The sequence below is a fragment of the Nothobranchius furzeri genome, chromosome 1 (genome assembly GCF_043380555.1).
Source record: "Nothobranchius furzeri strain GRZ-AD chromosome 1, NfurGRZ-RIMD1, whole genome shotgun sequence".
Taxonomy (NCBI): domain Eukaryota; kingdom Metazoa; phylum Chordata; class Actinopteri; order Cyprinodontiformes; family Nothobranchiidae; genus Nothobranchius; species Nothobranchius furzeri.
The window spans coordinates 28,884,455-28,902,330 of NC_091741.1; the positions used below are offsets into that span (position 1 = coordinate 28,884,455).

At 44.6% G+C, this 17,876-nt stretch overlaps 3 protein-coding genes across 4 annotated transcripts in view; 1 reads left to right on the forward strand and 2 right to left on the reverse strand.

The window, feature by feature from the left end:
• Window positions 1-30: 30 nt before the first annotated feature.
• Window positions 31-3,472, reverse strand: pfdn6 (prefoldin subunit 6). Its single transcript, XM_015949372.3, has 4 exons — window positions 3,287-3,472; window positions 3,094-3,164; window positions 2,891-3,015; window positions 31-276 (listed from the first exon to the last, which is right to left on the reverse strand). Exons 1-4 carry the CDS (start codon window positions 3,348-3,350, stop codon window positions 156-158), a joined length of 381 nt encoding a protein of 126 aa, XP_015804858.1. The 5' UTR covers window positions 3,351-3,472; the 3' UTR covers window positions 31-155.
• A 5-nt stretch (window positions 3,473-3,477) lies between these two features.
• On the forward strand, window positions 3,478-8,175 carry mmgt1 (membrane magnesium transporter 1). Its single transcript, XM_015949249.3, has 4 exons — window positions 3,478-3,995; window positions 4,256-4,308; window positions 4,386-4,489; window positions 7,440-8,175. The coding sequence occupies exons 1-4, from the start codon at window positions 3,917-3,919 to the stop codon at window positions 7,594-7,596; spliced, it is 393 nt and encodes a 130-aa protein (XP_015804735.1). The 5' UTR covers window positions 3,478-3,916; the 3' UTR covers window positions 7,597-8,175.
• Window positions 8,176-11,315: 3,140 nt separating this feature from the next.
• Window positions 11,316-17,876, reverse strand: part of ints6l (integrator complex subunit 6 like) — a 13,650-nt gene continuing 7,089 nt past the window's right edge. The window contains exons 7-18 of one of the 2 annotated variants that reach the window (XM_015949488.3): window positions 17,575-17,738; window positions 17,333-17,485; window positions 17,129-17,261; window positions 16,901-16,995; window positions 16,709-16,819; window positions 15,986-16,201; window positions 15,764-15,890; window positions 15,210-15,352; window positions 14,888-15,119; window positions 14,426-14,806; window positions 14,248-14,341; window positions 11,316-13,125 (exon numbers count right to left, since the gene is read on the reverse strand). In XM_015949488.3, the coding sequence (XP_015804974.3) occupies window positions 12,987-13,125; window positions 14,248-14,341; window positions 14,426-14,806; window positions 14,888-15,119; window positions 15,210-15,352; window positions 15,764-15,890; window positions 15,986-16,201; window positions 16,709-16,819; window positions 16,901-16,995; window positions 17,129-17,261; window positions 17,333-17,485; window positions 17,575-17,738 (1,988 nt within the window). In that variant the 3' untranslated portion in view covers window positions 11,316-12,986. Of the gene's footprint in view, window positions 13,126-14,247; window positions 14,342-14,425; window positions 14,807-14,887; window positions 15,353-15,763; window positions 15,891-15,985; window positions 16,202-16,708; window positions 16,820-16,900; window positions 16,996-17,128; window positions 17,262-17,332; window positions 17,486-17,574; window positions 17,739-17,876 lie in introns of both variants that reach the window. The other variant, XM_054738148.2, reaches the window with a different exon arrangement.

Genomic DNA, 17,876 nt, shown 5'->3' on the forward strand with positions numbered 1-17,876 from the left:
TTTCTTAATAAAAAAAGAAGCCATAAAAGCTTATTTCATGAAAAAAAAGACGTTTATTAACAGAAAAGCCACCATAAGAAGGACGAGCAGATGTGCTCGGAGCTGCAGGTTAACATTACATCATTACCCACTCTGCTGTGTGTGTGTGTGTGAGATCATAATTTCCCAGGAGTGAGGCCTTGAGCTTTCTGCAGCTCCTGCTGTAAGACGGTCAGAAGTTCTCTGTGCTGTTCGGATTTCTTCTCCATGTCCTTCAGCAGCGTCTCGTACCTCTGACTGCAACAGGACGGGGCAGAGCGTGACACTTTAGTATTTAGTTTACATGCATCAGCAGGACTTACACCTGTACAGCTGGTCACTTGTGTGTAGAATTGATCTTTTTTAGACACGTTTAGCAGTTTTGGCTTGCTTTAGCACCCCCTAGTGTCTGTTTAGTAGAACCAAAAGCAAAATGTCTTTTTGCAGTGCATTCGTCTTTGTTTTTAACACCTTAATCTAACAGCTTCATTAGTGTCTACAGGAATGATTTATCACTAAACTAAACATATCAGCTCTGTTCGTGATCTAAAACATGCAGGAAATGTGCTGCAAGCAGGCATGTCAGCTCCATTTTTTCTAAGTCCAGCACTCTGAAGTTGCAAGCGTGATATTCTGGCCACAGAGGGCTGCGGGGGTCTGAGTTACATTTCTGTAACCCTGCTGAAGGAGTCATCACCTGAAGTTTTCACCTTTCCACTTGAAAAAAATCCATATAATGTCTTCCTAATGAATTTTCACTGGCCGGGAAGCCAGTTTGCTGCTAAATAAAATAGCCAATCGTAGTTGAGTCCTTCTAGCCAATCAGAGGCGAGAAAGGCGGGATCTTTCATGGACACCCTACGGTTCCAAATGACACGCCCAGCACAGCCGAAATATCGCGTGTGCTCTTGTGAGAAAACCTGTCCTTTACAAAAAAGGGTCAGAAAAGCACTTTTTTAATTAATTTTCCAATACAAATGACTTTCATGGCCTAAATAATATAATGTGATGTAGATATCCACGGTAGTAACGGGTGATGACTCCTTTAAGGGTCATTCTAGCACATACTTACTCAAGAAAATGATTAAAAATATGAAAACTTTACATCGTATCCCTTTAAGGTACGTTTCAACATAAATGATTGTGTGTCCGAAACAGAATGCCTTGTAGGAAAATTATTTTTGTTGTTGATTCGATCCAGCCGTCACATTTTTCTGATTTTTCAAGCTCCACTCTCAAAGATGGAGGTTGAGGATTAGGAGGAGAGGAGGAATAACCAGGATAACTGAACCTGAACGGGAGGTGTTCCTGCTCCTGCTGAGCCAGTGTGAAGGCGGTGTGAGCGCCATGGCTTCTCCAAAGTTTAGCAGGTTTTTCATTTGTCTCATTGCTTTTGTATTTTTCAAATTTTTTTGTTTGTTTGTTTCCAGGTTTAAATATGCGATTGTCTCTGTGTCCAATACAATTAATCCTTCGTTCGGCTGACAGCTGGGATTAGTCAGCATATTTTAATATGTGACACATTGGGTGTCGAGTATCAAAATACATAATCCTCACAGTCAGAAATATGGAATTTGTGTTTTTTAATTTTAATTAACTCACAATCTCTGGAAATATGTAATGATGAGAATAACAAGCAAAATTAGTAAAACTATTATAATTCTGGATTCGATTGTTTTTTTTTGTATTTTCTGATTTTGTATTTGATTCATTTAATTCCAGCAGCAGGTATTTACTCAGATTTACTGAAACATTCCTCTCTGGTTCTAACTGGGAATGCCGGTTTTCCAGTCTAATTCTCCAGTAAAACAAACTGCTGGTCTTTGTGGATGAAGTTTTCCGTTCCTCTCCAACTTCATCTCTTCAGTGCTGCGTTTTGAGTGGAAAAGTGACACGCAAAAAATATGCTTCCGTCAGTGCACACTCAAGAGGTGAAACGTATCATCCTAACCACCGCCATGCTAGAACCCGGAATCGCTTAGTGAAGGATTCGGTTATGTCAAACACGCTAATTTAAGAAAGTCCCTTCATGTTCAACTAAAAATGAGACTTCCTGGTTAAATAAATGGTTTTAAAAGCGACTGTCAGCAGCTTCAACCCACAAGAAAATAAGGAACTATGGTGGATCCTGTTTAACTCACTCACTGCGCTGTTTTCTGATCAGAAATCCCCTGGCTGCCAGCGTTTTTGAGCGTTTTTACTGATTTTGAAGAGTCAGAACGTTGTGCTCTATGATCATGCAAACGCCAAAACTATCGAAAGAAAGAGTAGACTCACTTTTTACATCAGGAAGAATCACCGTGTTTCTAGCGTTAACCATTCTTTCACAATCTGTTGTCCAAGTGTGAGCTGCAGACGCTTTTCTGGTTAGCGCCTCGCTTTTTTCACAGCAGCGTCCCAAAACAATATCCCAATTCATGGATTTTCTCCTTCCTGATCAGGTGACGTGTGACACACGGACTAAGATCAGCTTTAGAGACGTCATGTTTACTCTCATGGTGCGGGGGCTCGATCCCACGCCCACCCCGTTAAAACAATGCAACTGACAGCTTTAGTTGTCAATTGCAGCGAGCCACTGGATTTAAAATGACGTCTTTAGCTGTCAATGGCAATAAATGATAAGGGCCAACTGTTTTTTTAATATTCGCATTAATTTGATGATCTCATCTCTGCGTCTGGCATTGCTCAGAATTACATTTTATGTTTGTTTCCATTAAGATTCCTGCCTGAGTCTGAGTAAAATCAGGGTTTAACCGGCTTCGTCCACCTGAAATTGTAAAAACAAGATCAAATCTAACCATCTTTCACCACTGTGACACAGACATTGGTGTGCAGGTGAGCTGTAGAACAGTAAAGCAGCAGCTTGACTTACACTTCCCCGTTGATGTACTCCAGTCTTTTAGCCACGGTGGCTTTGGCCTCATCCAGATCTTGTTTCACTAAAACAGGACCGATAAGTTTATAGATGGTGTTTGAGCTGTCGAGCAGATCCAGCTCCTGGAAACACAGGCGAGTCATGTCTGGATTATTACACACAAACCGTTGTGATATACAGCCATACAGGACTGAAGTTACCTCTTTAACAATGTTGTTCTCTGTCAGCTGCGTCTCCAGTTTCTGTCTGGCTGACATGTTCTTGCTAACATCTGAAAAAACACGCAGGTGGGTTAAAAAACTATTCTTATGGCCAAAAAGCTAACGTTACTTCATGCACACATAGCGGCTACATGCCCTCTAAAACTTGTGATAGCACATAAAGAAAACCCACCTTTCTGCATTTGTGCATACTTTTCTACTTCCGCTTTTAATTTCTTCTGAATGGCGTCTGCCATGTTTGCTTATTTTATCTTACACAACTGTAAAAGTTTAATTATTGTAACAGAGCGCTTAGCAAGGCAACATGAGAGAACAGCGCTAGCTAACAGGAAGAAGCTACGCAGAGACCGGATGTAGTGGAAGATTCAGGGCACACTCGGATATTCTGGTTTTAAATCGAGGTCAGAATAAAATTATGTGTATCTGGACTTATTTTGACGCAAACGCTCACTAAACCATGAAAAGCTCTTTCTAGTTATACATCTAATCTTCAATTTTCGATCAAATATATTGGTTGGAGATCAATGAGTTTGGTTAGAAACATGTAATTTAGGATGTGATTCGAATGCACCATTTGACGTCTGACAGCTTTCTTTGGGTATTTTCAGCTCACAAAAATCTAAATAGAGGGCAAAAACACATAAATAAAATGATTTTACAGATATCAGGCTGCGAATAATAATATTTAACGAACATAAATAATCATTTGGCAGGTAGGTTTTGGTTTTGACGCAGTGACAGTTGCGTCAGTTTACGACTGTTTTACGACGGTGCCCACAGTCCCTCTGAGCCCTGCTTCGAGATGGCTTCTTCGTTTTGGAAAGGTGTTGTCGGCATCGGACTCTTTGCCTTGGCCCACGCAGCGTTCTCGGCAGCACAGCGTGAGTTTCAGCGCCAAGATGTTAGACCGATGTTTTCCTGTGTTGGTTAGTTCTGGTTGGACTGAGTCTCCACCGAGTGAAGGACCGCGGGGCCTGTGGCCACAGCAGCTTAGCTAGCTCCGCTAGAGCCTCCAACGGAGGAAGACTTTAATCTGTACCTGCTCGCTTCTGTGTGACTGCCGTCGTTTAATGTTTGGATTAAGAGTATTCTGTGAGTTATTGTCGATATTACTCTGATTAAATCCCAACTCTCCCATCAGATCGGTCATACATGCGGCTCACAGAGAAGGAGCACGAAACGCTGCCTATCGACGTGAGTAACCCATCTCTGGTCTTCAGAGAGAGCCCTGCTTTTTATTTGTCTTCACCGTCGTCTTGCTCCCACCACAGATCGTTCTGCAGACATTATTATCGTTTGTGATGACCTGCTACGGGATCGTTCACATCGCTGGAGAGTTCAAGGACATGGACGCGTCCTCGGAGCTGAAAAACAAGTGAGTAGATTCCCTTTACAGCCTCCGGTACCGGATCTGTTTGTGACCCGGTTCGATTTCAGCTCTGTGGAACATCCCTCCACAGGGACACTCTCAACTCCCATAAGGCAGTTCGGCAGATACACTAGTTAGGGATGGACAACCACCAGAGCTCTGTTCGACGAGACTAACATCTCTCGGTTCTTTGTCTTATTTAGGTTGAAAAACACTAATTTGTTGAAACATCTCATTATTCAGTTGTTCTCGAAACATTTGCAGTAGTTATTAAGTTCGCTTTAAAATGCCAGGAGACACGTTACTGTTGGGGACAAATTATAACGTTTATTCTGTAGTTGTATTAGCTCTATGGTCCATGCAATTTTTTGCACCAAATTCCTCTCATTAAAAGTTGTATTCTTGACATTTTCAGTACCACACAGAATGAGCCGTTTGAGGGCTCTACCAATGCTAATGGGCTGTTGCTGGCCATGCCCACTAGCGATGGGTACCGAATTCGGTACTTTTTAAGGTACCGACCGAATTCCATAGAACCGACCGAGCACCGATTCACGTCATTTCAAACGGTGCCTCGTTTCGGTTCCCGTCCTTCATAACGAGAACTTGGCTAGACAGCTGCGCATGCGCAAGAGCGTTATGTCGTCGGTCGCTGCGAGCGAGTTGTAAACAGAGCAGCATGGTAGAAAGAACGCACGCTAACGCTTGGGTCCACTTCACTAAATGTGATGGGTAACTGGGTGATGATGAAACCAGCGACAACGATCTAAGTGAGACATCCTCATCTTAATCTGCTCCGGTAGGTAAATAAAATGTTTAAGATAATGTTAGCTTGATATGTTAGCTTCCGTTTCACTAATGGTGCGTTCGCTTTCTCCTCGGAACTCCGGATATCCGACTAGAAGAACATGAACGCGCTCTAAAGTTTGGCTTCACTTTATTAAATGCGACGGGTGATTGGGTGAAGGTGAAACCAGCGACAACGATCTAAGTGTGAGGCATCATCGTTTTAATCTGCTCCAGCAGCTAAATAAACTGTTTAAGATAACGTTAGCTTGATATGTTACCTTCCTATGCCACCATTGTTATCAGCTAATGGTGCGTTCGCTTTCTCCTCGGAAATTCTAACTTCCCAGTAGAAAAAATCAAAAGAAAAAAGACGGCAAAAGGAATGAAGATACACAGTAAATTTAGTTCACAGTAAAGATGTTTGCTTCAGTTTAATTATCAGCTTATAAAACTACAAGGACGATGTTAAAATACAAACAGTTGTATGTTATTTATCGTGATATTTATCAAATATGGTTATATATTGAGAAAAATATATATTTTATTATAAAAGAGAATTAAAATAATAAACACTCAAAAGTATCTAAAACTGGTACCGTTAAGTACCGGTATCGATTCCTAGGTACCGGGAATTAGTACCGAATCAATTCAAATGTCAAAGGTACCCATCCCTAATGCCCACACATCCCCTGATTGGCTGTTAGAAGGTGATAATGCTATTGAGGCAGTAGAGAGCCATATAGCAGCACAAAAGGTCAGTTTAGCATAAGTCTCCTTTAAAGGTGCACTTCCACCCAAGTCAGTTTTGGGTAAACCGGTAGGAGTCGTGGCTGTTTGTTACAAAGATTCAGTAGCATTTAGGTACACTACGAGCGTGGCTTTGTCAGTGAAATAAGAGAAATAATACACTGAATGTTTATTTAAGTTTAATCTGATAAAGGAATAGAAACAATTTCCAAGTTGATTTTAAGGAGTGTAATGACATTTATCAGTACTGGCACTGGTACTCGGTAAAAGCAAGTACTTGTTGATGCATCGAAATGCAGACATGAATGATGATGCATCGTTGAAGAAGCACATAATCGATTATAACGTAATGCAGTTTGTTTCTTTAAACTGCAACATAAATATTTGATTCCAAAATAAAATTGGCTGATATTTTATTTGTTTATTTTTTGTCTCAGTACGTACTCATCAGTATGCATGTACATCAGTATAGTGGTGGCTGCTGCCGCGCTCTGGCGGAAGGAAGCTGTGAGGTTGCAGTACCGGCTAAAGCTGCTCCTAAGACACTAAAAGCCATTTCTGAATATGTTGGGAACACCAGCAGTTTAAGAAGCCACGTTAGCTGTTCCCCACCCTCATTTGCTAACAACACCGGTGCAACAGCGTGCCAAGAAGTGACACAGCTCTTTCATTACTCAGAGAAAGGGAAGAAAATAACCTAGGCTGTCGATGCAGGACAGGATTTACAAGTTCCTTTGCTATGGTGGCGGGTGCACAGGCCCAAACTGCCTGAATGGTGCAGAAGGATATATATCTCATCAAGGAATTAACAATTCTGTCCCCCAGTAATCTGCTGAGTAACGAAAAAGGCTGTTCTGAGTCCTAACCATGACACTCCCACCTCCGTGTTCAACAGGCTGCTGCATTTAAAACCTCCCGTTTTCATTTAGGCACTAATCATGGTTGGCCTACTTCTTATTGCACAATATTCTGCTGCTTTTTCCAACCTTTAACGTCAACAACTTTAATTTTCTAACATCATTTCTCTTCCACGCGACCCCCACCAACGCCTCACTGATTAGAACCAACCAGGAGTTAAAGGGTTTGTTGTGCTTACCATCTAACACGTCATAGATGGCTTCCTGAACAGCCTCTGTTCTGAGAAATAGGGTTTATATCCACCAGGATGGACTTTTGAAATAACGCCGTTTAGGAGCTGTTTAAAGATGGCAGCTCATCAGTCATGTAGGATGTAAACACTATTTCTCCCAACGACAGCTGCTCAGAACGCCTTCTACAACAGGTAAGATGGTGATTGTTGATAACTTTTATACAAAAACAGCTCAAAGAGGCCAGAATGAGTCACTCTGTCTGTGTTCTCTGGTTTAAACTGTCTGTGACGAGCTCTCGTGTTTTAAATAATCTCTTTTCCTCTCTTCAGAACTTTTGACACTCTGAGGAACCATCCGTCATTTTACCTTTTCAACCATCGAGGTCGCGTTTTATTAAGCTCAGCGGAGGAGGAGCCGTCCTCGGTACCCAATCAGCAGGCTCTGCCCAACCCCCTCAGGCTACGTAAGCTGGACCATTTGCACTGAGATGACCGATCCTGCCTGCAGCCTCGTTCCTCGCCCCGTTTGGGTTTGTCTTGTTTAGGCAGGGTGGACAGATTCTTATTTATTAATAAACTAACCTGCATCTGTCTGTAAAGGTTGTTCCCTTCATGTTCAACACTCGACCGTGCCAACCCTTCGGTTTATTTTCCAAGCGGATCTGGCTGTATATATGGTGTGTCTTTGCTCTGGAGTCTTAAGATACTGAGACATGTCCCGCTTCTGAACTAAGTCTGTGTGTTTGTAGATCCTTTTTTTTTTATGAGGGTTTTGTTACAACTCCGCTTCATCTTCACGCCCGTCTCCAGCTTCTGTCCAGATGAGGCTGAATGGGTTTTATTATTTCACAAATTGACGACTCTTTGTGCCCCCACGGTGGTTTCCTTGCAATGGACCGCACTTCCTGTTTGGAAGAAACAGGGTTTTGTTTTGGCTCAACGAGAGCAGGAGTCATTTTTGGAGCGGTTGTGATGCTGAAAGGAATTAGACGATCTTTTTTCTGTCATTGAACACTTTAAGAATCAACAGAATGTTTTTAATCTAATAAATATTGATTTTACAAAGCGTCTCTTTGTGCTCTGTAGCTCACGGGTCTGATTGTTGCTTAAGGGTGATTTTATTTGAAGGACATGCCGATGATTAATTTACGACCATTTGGGCGGATCCTCATAGGGTTGTTGTTGCTGTGACCTTGCTGCAGGACTGCAGCATCAAAAGTCTGATGAAATGAAAACTGCAGTTGAAGATGTTGGACACCAGGTGGCAGCATAATCCACACATTGGGTTTAATCTGCAGAGAAGCAGGAATCTCCGATGTTTTGGATTTTTATCTGCAAGTTGCATTTAGATAACACATTCCTGCAGTTTTAGATGTATTTGACCATTTGTATTTATGCATTTAAAACCACGTTTTTTTTCAATTTTTATTGTTTTTAACATGAACCCCCCCCCCCCCCCATACCCACCCTGCTACACCAGATCCAGTAAAAAGACAGAGAAAGTCTCACTGTGACACTAATTCAAACTTAAAACACCAAAACAAATGTACAAAAAGAACAACAAATCCACAGTAATACCATCAAAATAAGACCCAAGTCAGACATTAGCCCACCACTGCGCCTAATTCTCTCTAGGTGAGCATGGGACATAAACTCAGCGATCCAACGAGTCCTTCCACCTGGACAGTCTTATCCAGAAGATAAAAAAAGGCAATCGGACTAGCTGACGTGTCCAAGGGAACATTCACTGCAACTACTCCAAACAAGCGGTTGGGATCCGGGCGCACAATGGTCCCTACAAATCAAAGGTGTGGACTCGAGTCACATGACTTGGACTCGAGTCATTATTTTAATGACTTCTGACTTGACTTGATAAAATCTATAAAGATTTACGACTTGACTTGGACTTGAATCTGTTGACTTGATGACTTGAGCATATTTGATATTTTAGCACAAAAGTGGCACGACGTGGACAAAAATCATAAATCATCCTTGGTTGTGGGTGTGATCTTGTTCTGCTAACTGCAGCAGCTCTTTGTTTATAATCAAGTTCAGTTGCACTTCCTGCTTGTTTGAGCAAAAAAATGAAACTTTAAGAAGCTTTTATTCTGGAATTTATTATCATCGTCATTAAATTGAAGTTGTACAGATGACTTGATTATGACTTGAAAATTCAAAGTGAAGGACTTGGACTTGACTTGGATTTTCACATCATTGACTTTAGACTCAGCTTGGACTTGGTTGTCTTTGACTTGGACTTGACTGGAAAGACTTGCAAAACAGTGACTTGGTCACGTCTGCTATAAATCCTGGAGAGTGCTTGCAATATCCCTGCAGTTCCAGGCACATCCAGAACACATGAAAAAGTGCAGCAGGTGAGTCCACAACGCTCAAGTTACTCCAGGCCTGGCTTGATTTTAGGCAGGCAGTCCATCCTTGGGCCAATGCAGACGGTGCTCCACCTTGGACAACACCGTCTTACACAAACTTGTATCGTCAGAGGCAACGAGCTAGCACTAAACACCAGTAGCAGTTATCTACGTCCAAATTTATTTTTGTTGTCTGTGACTTCAATTGGTGTTTTTCTTTTTGGGAATCTGGTAGTTTGTCCTAAAAGTGGTAGCAGCCGGCTGTTTTCCTCCGATATTAGTGAGTTATGAACCTCTTACACCAGTGGTGTTCTGTTGCTAAATACTAGCTTGGCAAGCCAGACTAAATAAATATTAGGCAAGAATCTGGTCTAGTTCACTAGGCTAGCTAAATACATGAGTGCGTAAAGAATGGAGGACCCAGGGAAGTGCAGCGTATCGGCGAGACTGACACCCAGATGGTCCGATAGTCGCTCTTGGTCCGAAACATGACGTTGGTGGAGGGTTTTAGACGAATGCGAGAGAACCACTTTTTTTTCATATAAATGGTGCCAAATTTCATTTGTCAGTGATTCAAGGTAAAAGGTAAAACTAATAAATGAGATACTCATTACATGCTCATACAATTAGAACATTTTAGACTCGAAGTTTCACACTAATCCGCTAAAGAATCCAGAACACCGGCAAAGGGTTCCTGAGCCTTTAGACGGTCTCTCGGTCTAAGTGGAATTACTGAGATAAATGACTGCGATTTGAAGTGAGTCCCAGGATGGGGTGGGAGTACCTATCTACCTAGCTGCAGCTGGATTCCTGACTGGCACCAGGAGGCATGAACACATCACACCAATCCTGGCTCATCCGCATTGGCTTCCGGTCTCTTTTAGAGTCAAATTCAAGGTACTCACTTTCGTCTTCAAGCCACTACAGGGCCGTGTGCCATCATACCTCTCTGACTTAATCACATCGTACACTCCATCGCGCGCTTTGAGGTCATCACAGCTGGAGTTGTTGGTCATTCCGCGTGCGCGCTGCTCGACTAGAGGCGGCAGAGCTTTCTCGGTCTGGGCGCCCAAATTGTGAAACGACCTTCCTTTAGAGATCAGACAAGCACCCTCTCTGCCAGTTTTTAAGACCCATTTTTACACCATGGCGTTCCACTAGCCTTCTTAGTCGTTCTTATCTTTTAACGAATATCTTTATTGCTTTAGTCCTTTTGTTTTATCTTAGTCACTGCATGGTTGCTGTTGTTTTACATCTTTGTTATGTGTGCAGCGCTTTCTCTCATTGATGGAAAGCGCTTTATAAATAAAGATGATATCTCTCGTGATTGCAAATAACCGTCAGCTCATTGTTAAAAAATATAAACATAACCCTTTTGTTCTCATTTTTCATGAGCTCATCTCAAAGATCTGAAACATTTTCTATATTCACAAATGACACAAGTCTCAGATGTTGTTCCTAAATCTCTTAGTGAATATTGCACAGGTGAGCCTTAGACTGGCCACAATAAAAGGTGACTGTGAAACATGCACCATTTTGCTTTACAGTGTGTGTGTGTGTGTGTGTGTGTTTAAAGCACAACCTCAAATATACGTAACTCAGCATCCTCATGCATACACACAGAAGCTTCGAACGTGCATTCTGACGGCTTCATTAGACTTTTCTCTCGATGCAGGATACTTTTGTCCAAAGGTGAAAAAGTTTAAAGATGAACAAAAAAACATTTTGTTTTAAAAACACAACAAAATGCAAAAGATCTATGATGGGATTTTGTTCCAGGAAGCATGAGTGTGCTGAAAACTGGTTTAAAGTTAAATTTAAAACAAACACCAGCAGAGGCCACCCTACATGTGCTTTATTTATTGTGTGTTGTATAAAAGTGTCCTTATAAAACATTCTGCTCTGAAGGTTTAACAGTTTACAAAAAATGGCTTAAAAACATTTCTTACAAAATATTTCTTTACTCTGGTGTTAAATGTACAAAAATAATCTATAACTGCCTATGAAGAATAATAAGTAGTGAACATCTGATGTACATCACAACAAAGAGAGGAGAGAACCTGCAGAGTGGTGGAGATGACCAGGAGTGTTCCTGCCGCGGGGTTAGCGGCTGTGAGAACAGATGAAGCGATACAATCCTCTGTTCGCGTATTTAACCGACAGCAGAAGATCGGGCAGCGGCTCTTCACCCTTAAACCAGCTTCTCCAACGCTGACGCACAAACATACTGCAGGGTGAAAACAGCTTTCACTGATCGGGACTGCAGTTTGTTTTTGTGTAAAAGTGGCGAGTTGTTATTCTGATTTCTGATCCCTGCACAGCCGACAAGCTTGACTTGGACCAACTTGGAGACTTTTTGTTTTCAAGCTCTGATTAACTTGGGAACGAGAATTCTGGTATCCAAACCTTGCGTGTAAAATCTATTATTTCTCATGGTAACTGGTGCTTAGAGGGACGGTGCATTCACACACCTTGGTGAACGGGCGACGGTGCATTACCTGGAGCACCGGTGCTTATTTTTGGTGCACCTCTAACTGTGTAGATGGTGTATTTTTCACAGGAGTTGGTCTGGTGAGCCGCCGCTGCTGCATGTAAACCTGAAAAAGCTTTACACCATTGTTGATTCAGCCTCACACGGTAGTTTCAGCAGGAACGTCCGCTCCTGCTGGTTCTAGTTGGAGAGCTACACCTAGCTGCCGATTGTGTTTGGCATTAATCACAAAAGCAGTGTGAAAGATCGGAGCTGCTTTAAGATGGCAGCAAAACATTCGGCTCCTGTCAGACTAGCCTTTAGCTTATCAATCCTGTCAGACGTGACCTCTACCTACTCAAACAGAAGCTGCTCAGTTTGATGATTATAACTTTTACACACTTGGAAACCACTGAAACCCTCGTTCAGTCGTGAGTTTCTTCACATCCAACCAGGGTGGATTATGCCTAACTGAACGAACGTCCGATCCTTAAACGACCACATTAAAACGACTGAACCCTCTCAGAAAAGCACCGCCACCCCCGGAGCTCACAGACTTGATCCATATTGCACAACCCCTGATGCTGGAGCGCGTCAGAACCAACCTCTAAAAACAGTCAAGTATTAGATAACAGAATCAACCCGGAGAAATAAAGACAATAAATACAGGAAATAAAAAAATCAGTGAGTAGCAGATGTCATCTGGTTTGATCTGGTTTTTCCTGCCCGTCGCTAAACGATATGAAAAATGTTTTATTTATAAAAACATGTTTGGAAACACTTTTCAGACCAGCTGAAGGAGGTCAGGCTTTAGAGAGCATCAGACTGTGTGTGTGTGTGTGTGTGTGTGTGTGTGTGTGTGTGCAGAGCCATGTAGATGTTTGAGGCATCTGTCAGTATGAAGAGGATATTTTTCCTGTCCAGACAACCCAAAGGGCTCGGTTCTGACGACCTCCAGTAGAACTCTTTGACACGATGCAGCAACACTAGACGAGCGTGAACGTTTGTTTACTGGTAAAACCTAGCAGCAGAGGACCTTCAGGAGAAAGGAGACTTGTCCGGATCTGCTGAGACCACCTCCCATGATGAGTTGGAGGCTGGCAGCAGGTTGTCCGGTCCCCCTCCCAGCTCCACCAGGATGGTCTCCAGCTGCTGGATCAAAACCCGCTTCTTAAACCTGTCAGAAAAAGAGAAAGCTAAGTAGAGTGCAAGCAACGACAGCTGGGATGAAGGTTGGTCTCAGAAATCCAGTAGTGACTTAAACATTCATCCAGCATCACCCTGGTAACTAAATATCAGCTGAATGGATTCAAGTGAATTACTGAATGTTCAGCAGTCACGGATTCACTTATGGACTCAGCCTGATTCAATATGGCTGCCACAGCTAAGTGCTGAACATCTCTAAACCCCAACAGAAATGAAGCATTCATGTGACGTCTGTAGGCCTCCACAACAACGCAGGCTCAGTGCTAACAGGAGATCTTTACTCGTGTTACTTTGGGTTGTTTGTAGGTTAATCATCTCGTAACCAGCTCAGTGGCCTGGTGGTGGTAGAGTGTCCGCCCTGGGACTGGGAGATCGGGGTACAGTTCCAGGTCGGGTCATACTAAAGATGGGACCCAACGCCTCCCTGCTTGACACTCAGCTTTATGGGGTTGGATTGGGATGGGCCAAATGGGTAGATAATAATAATAATAATGCACTTAACTTATATAGCGCTTTTCTAGACACCCAAAGACGCTTTCACACACTCACACACTGCTAGTGATGGTAAGCTACTTGTAGCCACAGCCGCCCTGGGGAGGTCTGACAGAGGCGAGGCTGCCATTCGGCGCCGTCGGCCCCTCTGACCACCACTAACACAGGCAAGTTGGGTGAAGTGTCTTGCCCAAGGACACAACAGCAGGACACCCCTGGCGGGAGCTGGAATCGAACCCGTGACCCTCCGATCATGAGGCAACCCGCTCTACCACCTGAGCTACTGCTGCCCCCGATGAACTTCACCAGTGTGTGATGACGACTATGGGACTCTAACTTTTTATGTTGAAAGTCAACCAGGAAGAGCTGCGGGCCTCTGTCTGTGAACCGCGGGCCCGGCGTGCACCACCACGTTTTCACCCGAGCAGGAAGCTTTAGGAAAACCGGTCGTTACTGGATAAAATAACCATAAATACCCAACTTTGTAGTTTAGTCTGAGTATCAAACATCACCGTGGAGCAGCGGCTTGTTGGAACATGGATGAAAAGAGAAGTGGTTGAAATTATTCTACTGACACACACACACACACACACACACACACCTGGCAGCTTCTTTGATGGCGTGTTGGATGAAGTACTTCTGCGTGTTTTCAGATCCTTTCACCTGCTGCAGGAGATCCAGGATGGCTTCATAATCTGAGTCAAACAGCAGAAACAAAAGAAACATCAAACGGGACCTTCGTGGGGCCAGAGCAGGATCCACTACGGGCTCATACTCACTCCGTCCAGGTTTGCGGACCTCCTTGATGACTCGGCTCCGGAGCTCTGCTTGGCAGCCATCCAGTGGAGATATGAAGATGGTCTCCAGAGCTGCAGGATCAGCTTCAGAGATGTCCACCTCACCTTGTGGACTCAGATCCTCACAGTTGTGTTTTTCCTCCAGCAGCTGCTCTTCCAGATGATCGTCCATCTCCGCCTCTTCTGCCCTGCAGATGTCCTCGTCCTGATCTGACACCACTGCAGCACACTTGTCTTCTACAACCAGTGAAGATGGACTCATCCCCTCCGTGTCTAGGTCAGTGGGCCAGATTTCTCCAGAGTCATACTCAAGGACACCATCTCCATTGCTCTCAGTGATCACCAAGTTGTTCCCATCAACTCCTGATGGATAAAGAACACCAGAGAACTATTTAACTATGCTGGACCCTCCTGGAGAACACCTGGACTTGCTGCTGCTCCTACCTTTGTGCTGTGGAGAGTCTTTGAGGAGACCCTGTTGGCCCTGAGCTCCTGCTGGACTCTTCCCTATCGTTGCTTGGTTGGTGTTCCCTGAAGGAGTCTGTGGTCGCCGCAGCAACGGGGACATGCTCCGCCTTCGCTTCATGGTCAAACTGGAGTTGGAATCATTAGAATTTCCTCTTTTCTTATTTTGAGGGCCAGCCACAAACTCGTCTGCCTCGTCGATCATCATCCCCTGGGAAGAAAACACGTCCGCTGACACCGAGTGGGACAACGAATCAAACAGCAGCGACGGGCAGGTAGGGTGGAGGGATCCGAGAGGTACCTTTTTATCTTGCTTGAAAGGATTCCCAAACGTGTGCAGCCTTTTGGGCTGATCCGGGTCCAGCTCTCTTAAAGGAGACGGCATCATTTTGAGATACTCCTGGTAGTTTCCCATCTGAGCCACGGGAACGCTGTGCAGCGAGTCTGAGAGCCACGCACGGTTCAGTTCATGACAACATCCTTTACAGCTCACATCATTTGGTTTGAGGTGTTTTTGGGTTCAACAGATCTCAATTACATGATGTGTTGAAAACACACTGATCGCTGGGTTTTTACAGCGGTCTAAATGTGTTAACGTTATTATGTGTAGTAATTCTTATTCAGCCATATTACAGCCCTCACAGGTTTTATTGTTGGGGAATAACAAAGCTGTGTAATAACAGATGGTCTGCATCGGTTCTGCTGGGTTTTTATGAGCAGCAACACGACTTTGCTCTATCGGTTGTGTTTGTTTAGGCTAGCAGGCTAGCTTAGCAATCAGATGCCCAACAACTCGTTTCTTCGTCCAGAAGAACAAGCGATTAGGTGATCTGTGGCTCGCTACGATCTACATACCATCGTCTTGGCCTTGGATGAACTTCAAAGATGTCCGCAGCATGTTTGAGCGCATGCGGGTGACCTGATCAAGGAGGCTCCGTCTCGGGATGTCGTAGGCGTTCCGGTAAGTTTGAGGTTTTACCTCCTGTGAACACATTTGGATGAGGGTTGAGTGGAAACCAGCTAAAACGCTGTGAACTGCCACAGACGGCAGAAACATGGCTGCCGTCGCTCCTCTACCTTGCTGAGTAAGGCGATTTGAAAGCCAGCGAACTCTTTGAAGTTGATGTCCGCCAGGCGAAACGGCGCCTCCCCGGTGATTCCCTGCAGCAGCTGCTTGAAGTCCCGCCGGTGGGCCAACGAGAGAGAACTGGAGTGGTTCTTCACCTTTATGCCACTTTCCTGAGGAGGTTTCTTCCCCACCGACACGATGAGCCGATCTGACTCGAGCTTCGCCTTTAGGAAGCACAGGACAAACATTAGGATCAAGGTCATCTGACTTTGGACGATCTGACTAAAACCAGGGTCACACGCCTCAGATTCAACAGTAGGTTGACCTCTGACCTTTACATGTTATGCCCTAACCCGTGTAACAGTCTGCATTCTGTGGTTTTCAGGAACTTTTTTATTTTTCTAGTTAAGAGTGGAGGCACGTCGGTCGGTATGTCGATAGAGAACATCAGAACATGTCGGTAGTGTCCGACGTGTCTTCCAAACACTGGTCAAAGGTGAAATCTGTCCAGGAATCCTCAGACGGTGTGTGTGTGAGCTTAAAGCAGCAGCCTGAGGCGATGACAGCGTGACGAGCTCAGGTCAGCCGGTTTAGCTCTCACGCTAACAAACAAGCATGAGGTTGAGAATCCGTGACGTGTTTGTCTTGTTTTAAACTTCTATGAATGCCCCTAACCCGCCGCCGTTTTCCTGCTGACGTCAGCTGAAGCTGCGTGAGCGCCGGCCGTTTACCTGCTGACTCATCTTCTTCAGGTAGGAGATGACACTGTAACTCAGACCACTGTCCATGGTGTCTGCGATGAGGTTTGGAGCTCCCATCATCCTCAGCGCCTTTTTTAAGGGCTGCCAGCAGAGCAAAGCGGAGTTAGTGAACAACAGCGAACACAGAACCTTCCACAAAGACAGACGGGAGCGTCGGGTTACCAGCAGGTAGTACGGAGGCATCGTCTTCAGGTACATCTCAAAGGCCTGTCGCCACTTCAGGTTTGGTTTGAGTTTGTGGACTTTAAACAAATCATCTGATGGGAGAAAGTTTGTGAGGAGGGTTTTGTTATTCTGGGTCCTCCTAACAGCAAAGTATCTGGTGTTTAGCGTAAGAGTGTTACCGCTTCAGGGCAGACCCAGATAAAGGTACGGAGGAGCGGCTCTTACCGAGGAGAGGGAGGAGGACTGGGTAGTTGTAGGGCATGACGAACAGATTCACACAGGTGAGAGTAGTGCTGGCTTTCAGGTAACCAAACGGCTTTCCTAAGTCCGTCTGCTTCCCGCTGCTGCTGACAAACACCTGGAAACACCCGTGTTACAGCGGCGAGCGACTGATGTAACTACCTGTGGGAGTGATGATGTCACACCTACCTGCCAGCACATGTGTGGTGACTTCCTCTCCAGGATGTACTGGGTGAGCGGAGAGGGCTCCAGCTCATACTTATCAAAGGGAAGCTTGTCGATCACCATGGGGTCGCAGTCGGCGCAGGAGAAACGCACCATGGGGTGGGCCGAGCGAGGCGGCTGGGAGAAAGTCACAGCCAGCTAGAGTCAGGAAGACCGCCCCACAGAGAGGAGAGACTCACCAGAAGTTCAGCCTATTCTCTGCTCACCAGGGTTGGAGAATTCTGGTCCGGCCAGAAGGACTCGGGTATGGGCCAGTGACCCACCGGCACCCCCGTCTTTGGGTTTGGTCGCACGTAGATCAGTTTGTGGCAGCTGTGCCAGGGCTGGGGGCTGAAGGGCGGCACAGGACGGCTCAGCTCCACAGAGCTCTCTACAAAACATCAACCTAGTTTCAGCTACACCTCTCTGGGTTTTACCCAAACCACCAACGTCTCCAACGAGGTTTAGAAGTTCAGCGCATCTAAACATCTGGTTTCAGAGGGTTGATGGTGGTGAGCTTTACTACATC

Excerpts from the sequence above, each read along its gene's own strand:
- pfdn6 (XM_015949372.3), bottom strand. The coding sequence starts at position 3,350 with ATGGCAGACGCCATTCAGAAGAAATTAAAAGCGGAAGTAGAAAAGTAT. Across the intron at positions 3,016-3,093 it reads AGAACAACATTGTTAAAGAG|GAGCTGGATCTGCTCGACAG; the intron begins GTAACTTCAGTC and ends CTGTGTTTCCAG. Across the intron at positions 277-2,890 it reads GAGTACATCAACGGGGAAGT|TCAGAGGTACGAGACGCTGC; the intron begins GTAAGTCAAGCT and ends GTCCTGTTGCAG.
- mmgt1 (XM_015949249.3), top strand. The coding sequence starts at position 3,917 with ATGGCTTCTTCGTTTTGGAAAGGTGTTGTCGGCATCGGACTCTTTGCC. Across the intron at positions 4,309-4,385 it reads ACGAAACGCTGCCTATCGAC|ATCGTTCTGCAGACATTATT; the intron begins GTGAGTAACCCA and ends CTCCCACCACAG. Across the intron at positions 4,490-7,439 it reads TCCTCGGAGCTGAAAAACAA|AACTTTTGACACTCTGAGGA; the intron begins GTGAGTAGATTC and ends TCCTCTCTTCAG.